Below are 19969 nucleotides of genomic sequence, written 5' to 3' on the forward strand. Positions count from 1 at the left end.
CATAGCATTTCCTAGGCAAGAGTACTGGAGTGGGTTGCCATTTCCTAAGGATCTGGGTAAAATTCATGGCATTGGAAATGCAGAGGTTCAATCTCAAACTGGAAAGAATTGAAAGAGATGGGGATAAGGGGAAGACATTTTCAGGCAGAATAACTGCTTTAGCTTTCTTATCTCTTATCCCAGTGTTGACAGAGAAAAACAGCTTCCAGTTCGTGGTGTGATTAGATTGTTAGGAAGTTTGAGAAAAAACCACGCCACACAAAAAACCTTGGCTGGGTTAATGAGTGATTTAAAAAACAGTTTGAAAGAAGTCACCAGTGATTTAGGGACCCAGAAAGGCTGTGCCGGGGTAACGTATTGTACTGAGACAGGAGTTTGAAAGGAGCATGGTGGGCTTTGGAAGAGGGGTGGGCCAGCCTCTCTGCCACCCCATGGATAGCACACACTAGGAGTCCCTTTTCTTTCTGGCTGCTTCTTGCCAGTTGCTGGGGCTTTCCCAGCGAAGTGTGTTTGTGGATAGGGGGGTTCACAGGGCTGGGAAATAGCTCCGTTAATCTAAGGGATGAAAGCATTTATGTCTCCCTTACTGGCCCAGCTCTTTCCTGAGCAGCGCAGCCACAGTGGTTACAGTGGAGCACACCACTCCATCAGAGCACCCTCCAGCCCCAGCTCTCAGTCACTGGCTGTGGCTGCTTACCCTCAGTTCTACATGTAGAAAATCGACATCAGAAGAGCTGCTGCCTCGTGGGGGGCCTTGTGAGGGCTAACTCAGTTATGTCTGTGGGTCCTTAGAAGAGCGCCTGGCACAGGAAACACTATTCAAGTGTGGTGTTAGGATCGTGAATGGGGAGAGATTATTGTATTGACCTATGATTCTCTCAGAGCTCAGGGTAAACTTCAGTGAGTGCCTTGCGTTAAGAATGGACTCCCACGGGGATGGTGGGAGGGAAGGAGAGGCCAGCTGAGGAGTTGTGGGTAGGCAGCCCCTTCATCTTGTGGGTTCTCTCCAGCCCCCCTGTTCTGGTTTCCTGGCTCCCAACCTGCTATTATGGTCTAGCAGAAGAATGCAGAAAATCTAAGAAAGAGTTTTGAAAATATTAAACTAGAAAATTTGCATTTTCATAATAGAAAACTGAGATAAAAGCAGATAATGAAAAATAAAATTAGATGTTTTCTAAAAATTAAAGGGCTGATTTGCTAAAATCCAAAAGTTAAAAGTGGAGGAGAAAGATAGCAGCTGGCCCAGACTGTGCACTTTCTAAGCACTAATCACTGGGACACGATGGGCATCTTTTTCAGTTATCCCTCTCGATACCCCTGGGATCCAGCAGCATTCTGCATAAGAGAACAGCATGGCACCACGGTGAAGTCACCTGTTAGAAAGTGACTGAGCTGATTTAAGAACCTGAACTCTTGACCACTTCACTTTGCCAAATGGATAGACCTTAATCAAAGAGGGGATGGAAACCCCTGAACAGCTCCCAGAGCTGAGCCTCCTCATGTCCAGAGCCCCGAAATGGGCTTCCAGGTTTCATGGGAAGCATCTTATGGAGGAGAGCTGGAGGTTCAAGGAGTGAAGAACCCACCCCTGGCTTCTGAAAGCCCATAGAAACCAGGTGGTTGGCTTGAGAGGGAGGCTGAATCAACCTTGGATTGAGCAGCTGGGCCAGTAGGTCCAGGTAGGGAATGTGAATGAGTCACATGGCCAAATGTAGGAAATGCCATGGTTTAAGCTCAACAATCATGGCAACCCACTCCAGTACTCTTGCCTGGAAAATCCATGGATGGAGGAGCCTGGTAGGCTGCAGTCCATGGGGTCGCTAAGAGTTGGACACGACTGAGCAACTTCACTTTGACTTTTCACTTTCATGCATTGGAGGAGGAAATGGCAACCCACTCCAGTGTTCTTGCCTGGAAAATCCCAGGGACGGCGGGGCCTGGTGGGCTGCCATCTATGGGGTCGCACAGAGTCGGACATGACTGAAGTGATTTAGCCGCAGCAGCAGCAGCAGCAGCAAGCCCAACAATCAGTGGCTGTTACAGTGGGCCTCAGAGTAGGAGAGGCCGTAGGGAGTGGTCAGGCCTGGGACAAGTTGACAAGCACTTGACCCATCAAAAGCGTAACTGCTCCAGCTGATAGTCACATGAAGAACTGTGGATTCACTGTTGCCAGCCTTCTGAATTTTTAAGAGAATCTGGAAATCCAGAGTTTTATGAGAAATCTTCCTGATTTTTAAATGTTGGCAACTTATTTAAAAAATAAAAACACTATGTGTTTGCCAACACTGTGCAAGCCAAATATACCAAAAATCTGCACTCTGGGCAGCCTCTTGGGGTCTCTGAATTAGACAAACAGTGGCAAATTCTTGCATAGACATAGAGAGCTCTAGCTCCTATAATGCCTAATTAGTACAGGACAAGGTTCTGGGAAGTCTTAAAAATGAGTCAAGACACCAAACCAGTCCATTCTGAAGGAGATCAGCCCTGGGATTTCTTTGGAAGGAATGATGCTAAAGCTGAAACTCCAGTACTTTGGCCACCTCATGCGAAGAGTTGACTCATTGGAAAAGACTCTGATGCTGGGAGGGATTGGGGGCAGGAGGAGAAGGGGACGACAGAGGATGAGATGGCTGGATGGCATCACTGACTCGATGGACGTGAGTCTCAGTGAACTCCAGGAGTTGGTGATGGACAGGGAGGCCTGGCGTGCTGCGATTCATGGGGTCACAAAGAGTCGGACATGACTGAGCAACTGATCTGATCTGATCTGACAGCAGTTGAGAGATGTTTGTGCAAAAGCATGGCAGATCTACTGAGAGGGAGGTAATGAAGCTCATCAGGTAGTGATTTTAGCTTTTGCGCACTATGAGTGCAAAGCAAGGAGATCAAACCAGTCAATCCTAAAAGAAATCAACCCTGAATATTCATTGGAAGGACTGATGCTGAAGCTGAAGCTCCAATACTTTGGCCACCTGATGGAAAGAGCTGATTCGTTGGAAAAGACCCGGATGCTGGGAAAGATTGAAGGCAGGAGGAGAAGGGGGTGACAGAGGATGAGATGGTTGGATGGCACCACCGACTCAGTGGACATGAGTTTGAGCAAACTCCGGGAGATGGTGAAGAACAGGGAAGCCTGGCGTGCTGCAGTCCATGGGGTCGCAAAGTGTCAGACGTGACTGAGCAGCTGAACAACAACACGCTAGGGGTGATTTCTTTCAGCCCTCTGAAAATAGGGAGTGTGTAGGCCAGGTGAAAGGTAAGGATCAGGAGGAATAGAAAGGGAGCATACGACTGACAGACTGACAGCTTCCTGGGGTAGTGAAGGTGGGAGAGGAAGGGAGGGCGTAAGTTCGGGCACTTGTCCCCAGTGGTGGATGCAGATCAGGTAGGCAGGGCAAGGGGAGTCCAGAGAGGAGCAGAGGTCACAGATGGGGGATGGGGGCATTACTCGGGTCCCCGCTGAGGACAGATCTGCTCTTCAGTGAAATGACAGAAATGAAAGCTGGGTTGCAAAGGGTCGGGATGAGAGGTTTGGATAAAGGATGTCTCAGAAGTGGAAATGGTGGGGGCTAGAATGAGGATGTATACCTTTTACTGTAAAAATTTTAATTGTAGTACAGTACACATAACAGAAAACTTGCTGTATTAGCTGTTTCTATGTGTACAACCCAGTATAGTCACACTGTGCAACCCATCTGCAGAACTTTTTCATCTTGCAAAACTAAAACTTTTTACCCATTAAACAACTCCTGATTCCTCTTACCCCCAACCCCTGCAACCACCGTTCTGCTTTCTCTCTCTGACAATTGTACGACTCTGTGTGCCTTGTAGACGTGGAGTCATCTAGCATTTGCTTTTTGTGGCTGACTTATGTCACTTAGCTTTAAGTCCTCAGGGTTCATCCATATGGTAGCGTGTTGTCAGGATTTCCTTCCTTTTTAAGGTTGCATAATATTCCATTCTATATATACCATTTTTGTTTATCCATTCATTTGTCCATGGACATTTGGATTGTTCCCACCTTTCAGCTTGTATAGCTTTTGGAAGGGGGGACGTTTTTGCTCTGAAAAGGAAAGAGAAAGTTCAGCTTCAGATGCTAGGATTACTAACAGGAGGGTGGGGATTGGCAGGACTGTTAGTAGTTCTGATCTGATATTTTATATACAAGCCAGAATCTACCCAGTAGTGAATTAGAGAAGGAGATGCTGTCATTTGGCAGTTTTTGTTTCTGATGATGCTGTTATATGCATTGTTGGGCGTCTTGCTGCCTACATTGAGAGTATTTGGTAGGTCCTAAGACTTTATCAGGTTTCTTTCTCTAAAATTTTGCTGCTGCTTGCTTCTTTTTTTTTATTGGAGTATAGTTTCTTTAGTTTCTGCTGTACAGCAAAGTGAATCAGCTATATGTATACATATATCCCCTCTTATTTGGATTTCCTTCCTCTTTTAGGTCACCACAGAGCACTGAGTAGATTTCCCTGTGCTATACAGTAGGTTCTCATTAGTTATTTTATACACAGTAGTGAATATATGTTAATCCCAATCTCCCAATTCATCCCACCTTCCCTTCCCCCCTTGGTATCCATACGTTTGTTTTCTACATCTGTGTCTCTATTTCTGCTTTGCAAATAAATTAATCTATACCATTTTTCTAGATTCCTGAGAGCCACCAAATCAGAATCAAATATTAAGGTGTTTTGACCTAGTAACATTCTGAGCTGATTCTCAATACACAGTTTCCTTTTTTATAGATATGACAATGGATTAATTTCATCAATTCGTTCTTAATAGATTTGTCACTGATTAAGATTTCGAGTGCACAAAACAACATTTCCAAAGTTCTGAAAACATTCCATCAGGTACCATATACACCCTCCCATATATATGCTTCATTCATTAAACAAACAGTGTATCAAGTGCCTGCCTATGTGCTAGACACTAGTCTCAAGAATCGAGGGGATGGGTCCCTATATTGTCTGTTATCTTGTAGAACTTACGTTCTAGCTTCTATTCTTCCTGTTTAGATTTCATAGTCTAGAGATAACGATAGCAATCACATGGTTTACTTACTGCTTTAGGTGCATCACATGTTTCGATTTATTCATTCCTCACAACAAGGCCATGAAGTAAAGACTATCATTACCTCTATTTCATAGATGAGGAAGCTGAGGCAGAGAGGTGAAGTAATTTGCTCAAGGCACACATCCATTACAAGTACCGTGGAATTTAAAGCCAGGCAGTCTGGCTCCAGAGTCACTATACACTCCCTCTTCCTATCACCTCTGCGATTTCATAGCAAACGAAAGTTTGCCTTAAGCCAGGCAGCAGGCACAAGCCACACAGGTTCAAAAGTTTGCACCATATCCTGCTAGTTGCAGTGACTCAAGTATAACTCCTCAGTATAATTCCTTATCTTTGGAGGGTTTTCCATTTTCTTCACCACCTGTTAGTATTGGCTAACTCTGTTACTGGATTTGCTTAGTCATCTGTTCTAATGAAGGAAGCAGAGAAGATATTTTGAACTAGGAGGAGAAGATCGAAGACAAAATCAGAGGTCAGAGGAGAGTCAGAATCCTCCCAAAGTTAGGTTCAGATCTTTCAGCTGCTTTTTCTTGTAACTTCATGATATATGTCTCCATTTTTTCCAACTGGGCATTATTGTGTTACTGTCTTCCAATTTTTCTTTCATTTGTATGAACCAATAGTTTTAGTACAAAGGCTCTGTCTCACATGACCCCTTGGCAGAGGCATGTTGGAGTTTTCTCAAAGGAGTTCCTTGCTCCTACTATTGCCCATTTTTCTTCTAAAGCACATACTTTCAATACTCACTGTCATTAACATCATCACCAGGGAGCTCAGACTATATGCACAGAATTGCAAATGGAAGTTCAGGAACGATAATTGATCATACCAAGTCATAGAGAATACAGCCAGTTTGCGTTTTCTTTATCCAGGTCAAAAGCTCAAATGGGATGTGAGGCATTGGGTCTTTCTTGGTTGAAACATCCTGTTCCGTGGCCTGATGACATCTTGGAGAGTCTGGTAATCCCCTGCCTGTGGAGTGGAGACCTGCTCCTGATTCTGCTGGGGTTAGGCCATGCATTCCAGCACCGTCACGGGGTCTTCCTGTCCCCTGTCTGTGAACCTGGGCTCTGCATGCTGAGGGTTAGTGCTGCTACAGCGGCTCTGGTGCTGTGGCCATCCTGCTTCTCCACGTGCCCGCTGGGGCCTGTTCTTGAGAGAGAGGTGTCTGGTGACAGACCCCGCTCCTGGCTACTTTACACTGGGTCACTGGGCATCCCACTGACCCCTGTGTCCATCCCAGACAGGTATTCCCAAGTTGCTGCCTTGGGCCGTGGCCCCCACTGCAACATAGGCCTGTCTAAGCAGCCCCGTGTGTGATTCTCCACTACACAGCCCTGGGTGAGAACTGTGTGTGGCCCTGTGCCCTCATCCGTGCCGGCAGCCTTCTGGCCCTGAGGTGGCACTGCTTCCCGATTGTCCCCTGCTAGGAACGCAGTAGGTCACATCTTCATGGTTACCTCTGTGTCCTCATTTCTCTTTTCTAGGGTAGATTCCTAGAGGTCAAATTTTGGTCAAAGGGTAGGCATATTTTTAAAGTGGGATGTAAGCCAGTGTGGCCAGCACCATGTGAAAGCAGAGGTGGCTGGCATAGTGGAGAAAGCGCTGGGCCAGGAGTAAGGAGGTCTGGGCTCCGGACAGGACTACGCAGCCAGCAAGCCTGGGCTTTGGGCAAGTCCTTTGGTTTCTTTTCCCTTCCCTTGGTTTCATTTTCTTCTTTTGTAAAAGGAGCCCTGTTATGAATCTGCTCAGACACTATGGTGCAGACGTCACTGGGGCCTTTGGCCCTGCAGGCAGGCGTGTGAAAGGAGAGTCTTTGCTGCAGTCCATAGTGGGCTTCCCTTTGCACACTGGTAATGGCTTCCTTGAGAATTGCTTCAGAGCTTCAAAGAAGCTATCACTGTCCTATAAGAAAAGAAAATCGAGATTACTATCTAAAGTCTAGTTCATTTTTAGGCCTTTGATAGACAGAGATCAAAGAGATTTCTCTCACACAGATGCCATGGATGTGGTTCCAAAGGTGATTACTCCAGTATTAATTTCACTTTCATATCTTTACAGGGAAACTTTATGGTGATGTACCTTTCATAGAAGAAAGACACAGACATCGGTATGAGGTACATCTTTCACACTAAATCACTGTGGAGTAAGGGGTCATCCCCGGTTGCTCAGCGGTAAAGAATCCACCTGCAATGCAGGAGACGTGGGTTCGATCCCTGGGTCAGGAAAATCCCATGGAGAAGGGAATGACAACTCACTCCAGTATTCTTGCCTGGAGAATTCCATGACAGAGGAGTCTGGTGGGTCACAGAGAGTCAAATGTGACTGAAGTGACTAAGCTTGCACACATGTATGCACTTGGGGTTAAGATTGAGAAGAACAGGTGGGACCCCACTTTGATTTTAGATGAGGAAACACCTTCTGTGAAGGAGAGGCTGAAAAGTTTGGGAAGGGGCCACTGATGACATGAATGAGGGAAGGGGCTGTGAACCAGGTCATCAAGTTGTCATCTATAACCAGTGTTGTGGTAGAAAACTTGTTCCAAGCTTCTCTTTAGAGTGCTTATGTAACTATATATAAAAAAAGATTTTGGTTTAGTCACATGAGAAATAAGATAGTTTCAATCCTCAAGTAGATTTGATATTTGGGGAGAGATAGTTTATTACACGTAATTCAAGGAAAGAAGCAAGTAGGGGATGGCTATAAAAAGCTAGTCTCAAGGCTTCAAGAAAGTCTAGTTACCAGCCATCATCATGCAGTTGATTCCCTTCACCCATTTTGCCTGCCCTCCAACCCTCTTCCCAGCTGGTCACCACTAACCTCTTCTCTGTGAGTTGTTTTTGTTTTATTTTGTTTGTTCATTGGTTTTGTTTTCTTTTAGATCCAACATGCAAATGAAATCATATTTGTCTTTCTTTGATTTATTTCACTTAGCGTAATAGCCTCAAGGTCCATCCATATTGTTTTGCAAAAAGCATGTTTTTATTCTCTTTTGTAGCTGGGTAGTATTCTATTATATATATATATATTCTCACATCTTCTTTATCCTTCAGTGGACCTTATGTTGTCTCCATGTCTTGGCTATTGTAAATAATACTCCAGGGAACATAGTGTGCATATATCTTTTTGAATTTGTGTTTTCATGTTCTTTGAATAAGTACCCAGACGTGGAATAGCTAAATCATATGGTAGTTTTAGTCTTAGTTTTTTGAGACGTGTCCATCCTGTTTTCCATAGTGATTGGACCAATTTACAGTCCCACCACCATTGTGGGACTTTTCTTTACATCCTTTCTCACATTTGTTATTCCCTGTCTTTTTGATGGTGACCTTTCTAGCAGGTGTGAGATGATAACTCATTGTGGTTCTGATTTACATTTACCTGATAATTAGTGATGTTGAACATCTTTTCATGTACCTTTTGGCCATCTGTATGTCTTCTTTGGAAAAATGTCTATTCAGATCCTCTGCCCATTTAAAAATTTTTCTTTTTTGGTGTTTAAAGGTATGAGTTCTTTATATATTTTGGATATTAACCCTTTATCAGATGTGTAATTTGCAAATACCTTCTTCCATTCAGTAGGTTGCCTTGTTTTGTTTTGTTTGTTAGTTTGTCTTTTGGCCTTGCCATGGGCTTGAGGGATCTTAGTTCCCTAACCAGGGACTGAACCTGGGTGCCCTGCAGTAGAAGTTCGGAGTTGTAACCACTGAACTGCCAGGAAATTCCCTGCCTCTTTGTTTTGATGATGGTTTCCTTCACGTGTGGAAACTTTTTAGTTTGATGTAATCTCAGAGTCCTACTTTTTGAAACTTATCTTTGGGCAACAGAAGATGGGCCTCCCAAATTTAAGGGCTGTGATTAGACTACTTCTCAGGCTCATTATGAGTTTAAAAATAGGCTTTGAGGTTTGACTATAAATTGAAATTAACTACTAGTTAGAGCATCACCAAAATGGAAAATCATATTCATAAGCTGATATGTCTGTATTGCTCTGCTGTCCAAAGACACTTAATTTCTTGTTTTTCCAGGTGAATCCTAGCCTCATCAGCCAACTTGAGCAGAAAGACTTAAGTTTTGTAGGTCAGGATGTTGATGGAGAGAGGATGGAAATCATTGAACTGGCAAGTAAGTGGGGTCTTCATTTTTGAAAATTTTTGTTGTGAGCTAATGTCTGTCTGTCAACTGTAAGCATACAAAGATATAACTTGAGACCCATTTTGTTTGTTCTTTTCTCCTCTCTCTTTTGAAATAAATATGCAATTAAATAGAAATAATATACACTAAATATAAAGTGTATGAAAAAACAGATCGCTTATAATACTATTTTGGGCTCTGTTTATGTGAACTGCCATAAAATGATGTAGTTCAGAGCCTACTAGTTCTTTCAGTAGTATGCTTCCTTAGCATCCTTGCCCCCTTCCTGGGGTGTCCCTTGTTCCTAGCCTCTGGGTTCAATGGTCTGGGAAAGGCAGGCAGCCCACTGTTGAGGAGCACTCTGCTTTCTCCCACCTCTGAGGAAGAATGGCCTGATGTTCTCCTCACTACTGGTAACTGACTGTGCAGTACATGTGACAATAATCTGTTGGATAAACTGCCCTTATTTATCAAATGCTTAGTGTATACAGGATGCTCTAAAAATGGTAGCATCATTTTCTAGAACCTACCTTTCCAATCTGTATACTTGGGCTCCAGATAGCCTGGACTGCTTACTCTTCTAACTTTTCTACTTCTTTTTCCATCTTAACCCATGTCACTGTTCTTCTACTTCAGATTCCTTTTCTCTGTCCCTTTCGTTTTCTGTCTCTAAACTGTTCAGGTACTTCAGAGTTCCAAGCAGGGAGGACACTTGAAGTTGGGAAAGGCTTCTTTGACCACAGTGGCATGTTACCTGGACCCAGAAAGAAGGCAAGCAGTGGACACTGAGCATGCACTCACTGGATGCTTCTCACCAGACCCCTTGCTAGGGACTCCGTGTGCCTATGTAACTTACAAGGCAGGTGATGTTATTCCTACTCTAGAGAGGAGACTGGAATGCAGAGGTTAAGAAACCTGCCAGGGCCATCCACCTAGTCACTGGAGGGGCTGGATCTAAACCAGGCCATAGCCACCTTCTGCCACCACTTTTGTGGGACTTTATTGTTCTTCTTGTTTTCAGTGGACTTTACACCTAAGATTATTGATCCATGCCTGAAGTTTTAAATTAGAATATGAGGATATATTTTCTGTAGTCCTTTTGATAGAAATGTCCATCATTTACAATTTTTATAGTGTGGATCACTGTTTGGTGTTGAAGTCTCTTAAGTCTGGTATGTGAGAGGGCAAAGAAGTTTCTTAAGCAAATTATTGTTTATTTACTTTGTTCAAGTACATTACTCTCTTTAATTCTCCCGGCTCTCATTATCAGCAAACACTTAGAAGCTTCTTTTACTGTAAGGATTTCATTTCCTATTGACACTTTCAAATTTCATGTGGGTTGGAAAGGAAATGAGACCTGCTATAAAACCTTGAAATTTTAAAAAAGCTGACTGCAAGGGAGTTCATTTTATTAAGGAAAACTTCCCAGAAGACTTTGATCTTAGCTACTCTTACCATATCCATGAGTCTCTATATTCCTGAAGGAGTTCTAAAAGGAGCAACAAAGCTTGTGATTAGTATAATGTCAGAATATGTTTCAAAGCAATTAAGAGTATTATTTAAAAGACAATTTGACTGGTAGAATATCATTAAAATAAAAACTTTTCGGTCTCTTTCCTCATTTTGGTATAGGGCATTTTTTGAATAAAGTGATTCAGAGCAATGGTCCATTCATTCAAATATTCTTTCCCTGGCTATGACATGATCCATTGCTCATAGATCCATACTGTCTTTAGTGGTACAAAAACACAATATTGTCAGCTTCTTTCAGAGACATCCCTAGATGCTGTGCTGTAGGATTCATCACATCTTTAATTTAAAAGCTGCATTGGTTTCTTTTCTAAGGACAGATGGTTTCTCTTCTTTTCTTGCGGGGACACTTTCCTGAGAGGAGAGGGCATTCCTCTCACCAAGCTTTCACACTTGCTATTGCTGCTGCTGCTGCTAAGTTGCTTCAGTTGTGTGCGACCCCATAGAAGGTAGCCCAGCAGGCTCCCCCGTCCCTGGGATTCTCCAGGCAAGAACACTGGAGTGGGTTGCCATTTCCTTCTCCAAGTATAAAAGTGAAAGTGAAGTCGCTCAGTCATGTCCGACCCTTAGCGCCCCATGGACTGCGGTCCACCAGGCTCCTCCATCCATAGGATTTTCCAGGCAAGAGTGTCCCTCTAATTCAAGGACGCTTCTTCCTAGATATGCTATAGTGGATTTCTACACTGGAATTTTCTGAATTCAGAGCTGTCCAGTAGAACCTGCTGCAATGATGGAGTATTCTGCCCTGTTCAGTATGGTAGCCACTAGCTGTTTAGGGCTATTTAGCACTTAAAATGTGCTCAGTTAATTTGAATGAATTTAAATGGTCACCTGTGGCCAAGGGCTACCATTTTGTACACCAAAGCTTAATTTTTTTGGGGGGGATTTCCAACTTTTGTTTAGTTAATAAGAAGTAAAAATGAAAACAGGCTTCCTGGGTATGTCTCAGTGAGTGGGGAATCCGCCTGCCAATGCAGGAGAAACAGGAGATGCAGGTTCGATTGGGTCAGGAAGATCTCCTGGAGAAGGAAATGGTAACCTGCTCCAGTATTCCTGCTTGGAAAATTTCATGGACAGAGAAACCTGGCAGGCTGCAATCCATGGGGTCACAGAGTTGGACGCAACTCAGCGACTGAGCAGAGCACAGCAAAAATGAAAAGAAACACAAAAACTGCTATCTGATACTGCCACTATTTTATAAAGAAGACTCAAAGTAGGAGAAGGATCATCATCTGAAAACTGAAAGATCAGTCCTTGCAGGAGAGAACAAATGGTGACCTTGCATCAAGGCTTCTGAAGTGGGTAGTGAGTGCCCCAGGACACGCCTGGCCCCACAGGTGCAAAGGGAGGCGTCAGCTAATAGTCAGATGATGAAAGCTGAAACCTCAGCTAGCTGACCAGGACAAAGCGTCTCCAGGCTTTTGCATCTATACCTGGACATTTACTCTACTTCTGAAGTCCTTTCCTATTCTAAAGCTTTATAACCATTAGATGAGAACAATCTGCTAGACTGTTATCTATTTAATTACAATAAGGACTAAACTTTAAATGATAACCTTAGGAGAGTGGATATTGCTATTCAACCAGGATTTCCTCACTACTGAGCAGTAGTTTGGGGTCTTCAGTGGTAAGTGATGGAGATTTGTGATTTTGAATTCCACACTAGACTTTCAGATCATTTCATAGAGCATCCCATTGAAAGATTTAAAATTATATTTACTTCTTCTTATAAGAGTTATATTTTATCATCTTCACTTGATATATATATGGCCATTAAAATGATTTTTAAAGTAAGGACTACATATCAACCATGCTTTTACTATGGAAATTATGGGAATAGAGAGTTGCCCAATCTCCAATTAGGAGTTGCTTCCTATTCTGGGAATACACATAGTTTTTGAGAGTTTTGAGTGGGGAGAGGAATTTGTAATCCTAGAAAATTTTTACCCAGATTTGAAAATGTTGCCCATTAATTTTTACCGTTCACAAACAGGGGATTCCAGATAGCTGAGAAAAACTATTTTTCTGTTCCTATTACATCTAGGAGAACTTAAATTGCTCATATAGGGGTTTCTTACAACTCTCAATATGTAACAGCTTTATTTGCCCTCAGAAGTGTCCGACTCTTTGCAACCCCACGAACTATTCCGCCCATGGAATTCTCCAGGCCAGAATACTGAAGTGGGTAGCTTTCCCTTCTCCAGGGGATCTTCCCAACCCAGGGACTGAACCCAGGTCTCCTCAATTGCAGGCAGATTCTTTATCAGCTGAGCCACAAGGGAAGCCCCCCAAAACTGGAGTGGGTAGCCTATCCCTTCTCCAGCCGATCTTCCCGACCCAGGAATCAAACCTGGGTCTCCTGCATTGCAGGTGATTCTTCCACCAACTGAGCTATCAGGGAAGCCCAATGTAAGAGATTCACTGTAAAGGTTCATATAATACAAAGAATTATAATGAAGAAAATAAAAATATGTTGAATTTTTGCCACCTTGAGCCATAACCACTATTAACATATTGAAAGGCCATCCTTTTATCACTTGGAGACTCTTCATCACAGGAGATAAGTTGTTGTTGTTCAGTCACTAAGTCATGTCCAACTCTTTGTGACCCCATGGACTGCAGCATGCCAGACTCCTCTGTCCTCTACTATCTCCTGGAGTTTGCTCAAATTCATGTCCATTGAGTCGGTGATGCTATCTAACCATCTCATCCTCTGCCTCTGTCTTCTACTTTTGCCTTCAGTCTTTCCCAGCATCAAGGTGTTTTCCAGTGAGTCAGCTCTTCGCGTCAGGTGGCCAAAGTATTGAAGCTTCAGCTTCAGCATCATTTCTTCCAATGAATATTCAAGGTTGAGTTCCTTTAAGATTAACTGGTTTGATCTCCTTGCAGTACAAGAGATTCTGAAGAATCTTCTCCAGCACTACAATTCAAAAGCATCAATTCTTCGGTGCTCAGCCTTCTTTATGGTCCATCTCTCACATCTGTACATGACCACTGGAAAAACCATAGCTTTGACTATACAGACCTTTGTCAGCAAAGTGATATCTCTGCTTTTTAATGCGCTGTTTAGGTTTGTTATAGCTTTCCTTCCAAAGAGCAAGCATCTTTTAATTTCATGGCTGCAGTCACTGTCCATAGTGATTTTAGAACCCAAGAAAATACAATCTGTCACTGCTTCTACTTTTTTCCCTTCCATTTGCCATGAAGTGATGGGATCGAATGCCATGATCATATTTTTTTGAATGTTGAGTTTCAAGCCAGCTTTTCACTCTCTTCTTCATCAAGAGGCTCGTTAGTTCCTCTTTGCTTTCTGCCATAAGGGTGGTATCATCTGCATATTTGAGGTTATTGATATTTCTCCTGGCAATCTTGATTCCAGCTTGTGCTTCGTCCAGCCTGGCATTTTGCATGATGTAAGTTAAATAAGCAGGGTGACAGTATAGAGCCTTGACATGCTCCTTTCCCAATTTTGAACCAGTCCATTGTTCCATGTTCAGTTCTAACTGTTGCTTCTTGACCTGCATACAGGTTTTTGAGGAGGCAGGTCAGGTGGTCTGGTATTCCCATCTCTTTAAGAATTTTCCACAGTTTGTTATGATCCACACAAAGACTTTAGTGTAGTCAATGAAGCAGAAGTAGATGTTTTTCTGGAATTCTCTTGCTTTTTCTATGATCTGATGAATGTTGACAATTTGATCTCTGATTCCTCTGCCTTTTCTAAACCCAGCTTGTACATCTGGAAGTTCTCAGTTCATGTACTGCTAAAGCCTAGCTTGAAAGATTTTGAGCATAACTTTACTAGCATGTGAAATGAGCACAATTGTACTGTAGTTTGAACATTCTTTGGCTTTGCCTTTCTTTGGAATTGGAAAGGAAACTGACCATTTCCAGTCTGGTGGCCACTGCTGAGTTTTCCAAATTTGCTGGCATATTGAGTGCAGCACTTAAACAACATCATCTTTTAGGATTTGAAATAGCTCAGCTGGAATTCCATCACCTCCACTAGCTTTGTTCATAGTGATGCTTCCTAAGGCCCACTTGACTTCGGACTCTAGAATGTCTGGCTCTAGGTGAATGATCACACCATCGTGGTTATCTGAGTCATTAACATCTTTGTACAGTTTTTCTGTGTATTATTGCCATTTCTTTTTAATTTATTTTTTTTAATTTATTTATTTTTTAATTGAAGGTGAAATGCTTTACAGAATTTTGTTGTTTTCTATCAAACATCAACAAGAATCAGCCATAGATGTCCCTTCCCTCTTGAACCTCCCTCCCGTCTCTCTCCCCATCCCACCCCTCTAGGTTGATACAGAGCCCCTGTTTGAGTTCCCTGAGACATACAGTAAATTCCCATTGGCTATCTGTTTTACATATGGTAATGTAAGCTTCCATGTTACTCTCTCCATACATTTCACCCTCTCCTCCCCTCTCCCTGTGTCCATAAGTCTGTTCTCTGTGTCTGTTTCTCCATTCAGTTCAGTTCAGTTCAGTCACTCAGTCATGTCCGACTTTTTGCAACCCCATGAGCCGCAGCACACCAGGCCTCCCTGTCCATCACCAACTCCCGGAGTCCACCCAAACCCATGTCCATTGAGTCGGTGATGCCATCCAGCCATCTCATCCTCTGTCATTCCCTTCTCCTCCTGCCCTCAATCTTTCCCAGCATAAGGGTCTTTTCAAATGAGTCAGTTCTTTGCATCAGGTGGCCAAAGTATTGGAATTGCAGCTTCAGCATCAGTCCTTCCAATGAATATTCAGGACTGATCTCCTTTAGGATGGACTGGTTGGATCTCCTTGCTGTCCAAGGGACTCTCAAGAGTCTTCTCCAACACCACTGTTCAAAAGCATCAATTCTTCGGTGCTCAGCTTTCTTCATAGTCTAACTCTCACATCCATGCATGTCATCTGAATTAAATTCGCCTATTCCCATCCATTTTAGTTCATGGATTCCTAAGATGTCGATATTCATTCTTGCCATCTCCTACTTGACCATGTCCAATTTACCTTGATTCATGGACCTAACATCCCAGGTTCTTATGCAATATTGTTCCTTACAGCATCATAGTTTACTTTCACCACCAGATACATCCACAACTGAGCATTGTTTCTGCTTTGGCCCAACCACCTCATTCTTTCTGGAGCTACTAGTAATTGCCCTCCACTCTTCCCTAGTAGCATATTGGACATCTTCTGACCTGGGGCAGGTGCCGTCTTGAGGTGTCATATCTTTTTACTTTTTCATACTATTCATGGGCTTATTGTGGCAAGAATACTGGAGTGGTTTGCCATTTCCTTCTCCAGTGGACCACATTTTATCAGAAGTCTTGACTATGACCTGTCCATCTTAGGTGGCCCTACAGGGCATGGCTCATAGCTTCATTGAGTTAGGCAAGCCCCTTTGCCACGACAAGGCTGTGATTCATGAAGGGGAAGATAAATTGACATAGCTGAAATATGAGTGCCTGATCAGCTTCCTGGTGCTGTCTGTGATTAATATCCAGCCCAGAGCTGTGACTAGAAAAGCAGTTATACCTGCTTCTTTCCCAGGGGACCCATCCCTTGGGAAAGGAGAACTTGTAGGAAATGACCTGAACCATCTGAAAGTGACTTACAGTTAGCCTGACGAATGAGGATATCAGGCTGTTGAGGGAGGGGACCTTTCCCCTCTACCCTCTTGAGTTCTTGTGACTGGACTAATAATAAAATTGATGCAAGACAGATAAACAGGAGAAAAAGAAAAAATTGTACAAATGGAGGTCTCTTAGAAATGGAACCTAAAAAGTGGAGAAAGTAGGTAGGTTTTGTACTTTTTATACACAGAAACAATAAATATATGAGGAATTAACAGGACAAAGAAACTTAGGCTTTGAGTGCTTAATTATTGAAGAATCTAACTGAAATTTGAGCTTGGCTAGTAAATTAAAGAAGTCACAAAATGTGTTTATATAGGCTTCTCTGCCCAGATTCCGTGTCTCTAGTGATAAGGATGTCCTTCCACCTCCATATGTTGAGAGTGTACCTTTCCATGAGAGGTTTATTTCCTGCTTTTAGGGAGACTGGGTGGAGTGTGTGTCAAAGTGTCCCTCTTACATCAGCTCAATCTTAAGTAATTTTAATTCAAAATAATCAGTATGTCATTGAGACATACATTGGGGTAGCCTGCCCTGGACCCCACCCATGGAAATAGAACCATTGCAAGTCTTGGAAGGGCCTAGATAGCAGATCATCTTCCCATTCAAAAACTTTTGCTTAACTTTGCTCGATCTAATACTTTCCACAAATAAAATGCTGAATCTCTTGTTAGTGAGATGTGTTTTACAATTTGAAATTCTACTACCAAGTTGGATCATGAAAATATCTGGCTATGATATAGGTAACAAGTTAAATCTTACCATTTAATGAGTTTTCTTATTTAAACATAAGATTTTAAGGATGGTTGTCAGATTTATCAGCTTCAATTGCATTATAATTATTCTCATTTCAGATCACCCCTATTTTGTTGGTGTCCAGTTCCATCCCGAGTTTTCTTCTAGGCCAATGAAGCCTTCCCCTCCATACCTGGGGCTGTTACTTGCGGCAACTGGGAATCTGAATGCCTATCTCCTACAGGGATGCAAGCTGTCTTCAAGGTAACCAGCTTACTGTGTCCTTAGCAATGACTCAAGATACAATTATCAACATTGTAGGCTTCTCATAAAATTTAATATCATTGTAGGATTTATTTTTTAAAGTGGAGAGTCATTTTTTCCCCTCTTAATAAGCATACATTTTTCTCTGAATGAAAGTGATTTAATCACATCTACAAGAGTAATATATCAGTTTTCCAAATCATGCTGATGCTGACTATTATTTTACAGATATTTGTCATTTTGGTAGGTGAAAAAAGGGATTTTCTTTTGTTAACTTTCTGAGTAATATATGTACATGAATGTTTTATATGTTTATTGGCTTTTTTGTTTTATTAATACCCTGTTCATATCTTTTGCCCTAATTTTCCTTTTGCTATTATCCTTTTTCTTGATCATTAGTAAGCTCTTTATATATAAAGGACATTAATCCTTTGTTTGATTACACATACTTTTTCAGAGTGGTTTTGTTTTTAAGTTGTTAATGGTTTTCATTAGTTTTTGTTAGGTTTATTTTAGTTTTTATTTTCACTAAAGAACTTTAAATAAAGACTTTATGTAGTCCTTATTTTTGTTTTCTTTAAACATAAATCAGATCTTTTACTTTGGTGGATTATGTCTTTAGTATCATGCCTAAACTCTTTCCCTGTCAAAAGATTATTATATAATTACCCATTTGTTTTCCACTAGCACTTTTATAGTTTCAGAGGAAAAAAATTTAAAGCATAGTTGATTTACAGTGTTGTGCTGATTTCTGCTGTACACTAAGTGACTCAGTTATACATATATATATACATATATATATATATATTCTTTTAAAATATTCTTTTCCATTATGGTTTGTCCCAGGAAATTGGATATAGTTCCCTGTGCTATACATTAGGCCCTTGTTGGTTATCTACTCTAAATGTAATATTTTGTGTCTACTAATCCCAAACTCCCGGTCTATCCGTCTCCCTTCCCTCCTCGCCCTTGGCAACCATAAGTCCATTCTCTGTGTCTGTGAGTCTGTTTCTGTCTTGGAGATAGGTTCGTTTGTGGCATATTTTAGATTCTATGTATAAGTGGTATCATATTGTGTTTGTGCTTCTCTTTCTGACTTACTTCACTTAGTATGATAACCTCTAGGTCTGCTGCAATCTCCATGTTGCTGCAAATGGCATTATTTCATTCTTTTTTATGACTGAGTAGTATTCCATTGTATGTATGTACCACATCTTCTTTATCCATTCATCTGTCGATGGACATTTAGGTTGTATCCATATCTTGGCTATTGGGAACAATGCTGCTATGAACACTGGTGTGCAGGTATCTTTTTGAATTATAGCTTTGCCCAGGTATATGCCCAGGAGTGGGATTGCTGGATCATATGGTAGTTCTATTCTTAGTTTTCTGAGGAACCTCCAAACTGTTCTCCACAGAGGCTGTACCAATTTACATTTCCACCAACAGTGTAGGAGGGTTCCCTTTCCCCCACACCCTCCCTAGCATTTGTTGTTTGTAGACTTTTTAATGATGGCCATTCTGACTGGTGTGAGGCGATACCTCATTGTAGTTTTGACTTGCATTTCTCTAATAATCGGTGATGTTGAACATCATTTCATGTACCTGTTGACCATCTGTAGGTCTTGTTTGGAGAAATGTCTATCAAGGTCTTCTGTCCGTTTTTCAGTTGGTTTTTGTTGTTGTTGTTGCATGAGCTGTTTGTATATTTTGGAGATTAAGCCCTTGTCTTTCACATCATTTGCAAATATTTTCTCCCATTCTGTAGCTTGTTTTTTCTTTCTTTTTTTAAAAATAATTTCCTTTGCTGTGCAAAAGCTTGTAAGTTTGATTAGGTCCCATTTATTTTTGTTTTTATTTCTATTGCCTTGGGAGACTGATACAGTTTCAGTTTTATAATTTCAATATGTAATATATATGGACTTTATTTTTGGTGTGGTATATGAGGTAGGGATCTCTGTCCCCTTGACACCACTCCACTCTCACCAATTAAGTAATTTAGATTTGTTTCAGGGATTTCTGTTTTGTTCCACTGGTGATTTCATCTCTTTTTTCTGAATCCTTACCACCCTTTTCATTGTGATAGCATTATTGTAAGTTGAGCCCTTATTTACCCTACTCTTATTATTTAATATTTTAAAAAATGTGTTTACCTCTTCTTCTGGAGGACCTGTACAATGATTTTAAAAGTCTAATTTGAATTTAAAAATCCCTCAGGGATTTTTGTTAAAATTCATTAAAATTTAATTTTCATTAAATTTCATTAAAATTCCTTTACAATTTAAATACTAGTTTGGTGAGATTTTACATCTTTACTTCTTCTCATCTAAGAATATCGTATGTAATAACTTTAAAAGTGAAAGGAACTGGCCAGAATCATGTGCTTAGGTAGGGGTTACTACCACAATAACTGGATATATCTTGTTTAGAAGTTACCATTGTGGACACTCATTGTAGCAAATGAGTCTTTTGATACTGCGTTTGAGGACTGCCAGGACTGTGGAAATTTCTTAAAGAGATGGGAATACCAGACCATCTTACCTGTCTCCTGAGAAATCTGTATGCAGGTCCAGAAGCAACAGTTAGAACTG

At 41.6% G+C, this 19969-nt stretch overlaps 1 protein-coding gene across 3 annotated transcripts in view; it reads left to right on the plus strand.

Annotated features, from left to right (window-relative positions):
- The window catches only part of CTPS2 (CTP synthase 2), a 110115-nt gene that overhangs the window by 75584 nt on the left and 14562 nt on the right, over positions 1-19969 (plus strand). For all 3 annotated transcript variants that reach the window (XM_070365470.1, XM_005888710.3, XM_070365471.1), the window contains exons 15-17: positions 7144-7199; positions 9111-9207; positions 17234-17378. In XM_070365470.1, coding sequence (XP_070221571.1) covers positions 7144-7199; positions 9111-9207; positions 17234-17378 — 298 coding nt within the window. The remainder of the gene's footprint in view (positions 1-7143; positions 7200-9110; positions 9208-17233; positions 17379-19969) is intronic.

The sequence above is a fragment of the Bos mutus genome, chromosome X (genome assembly GCF_027580195.1).
Source record: "Bos mutus isolate GX-2022 chromosome X, NWIPB_WYAK_1.1, whole genome shotgun sequence".
Classification (NCBI taxonomy): domain Eukaryota; kingdom Metazoa; phylum Chordata; class Mammalia; order Artiodactyla; family Bovidae; genus Bos; species Bos mutus.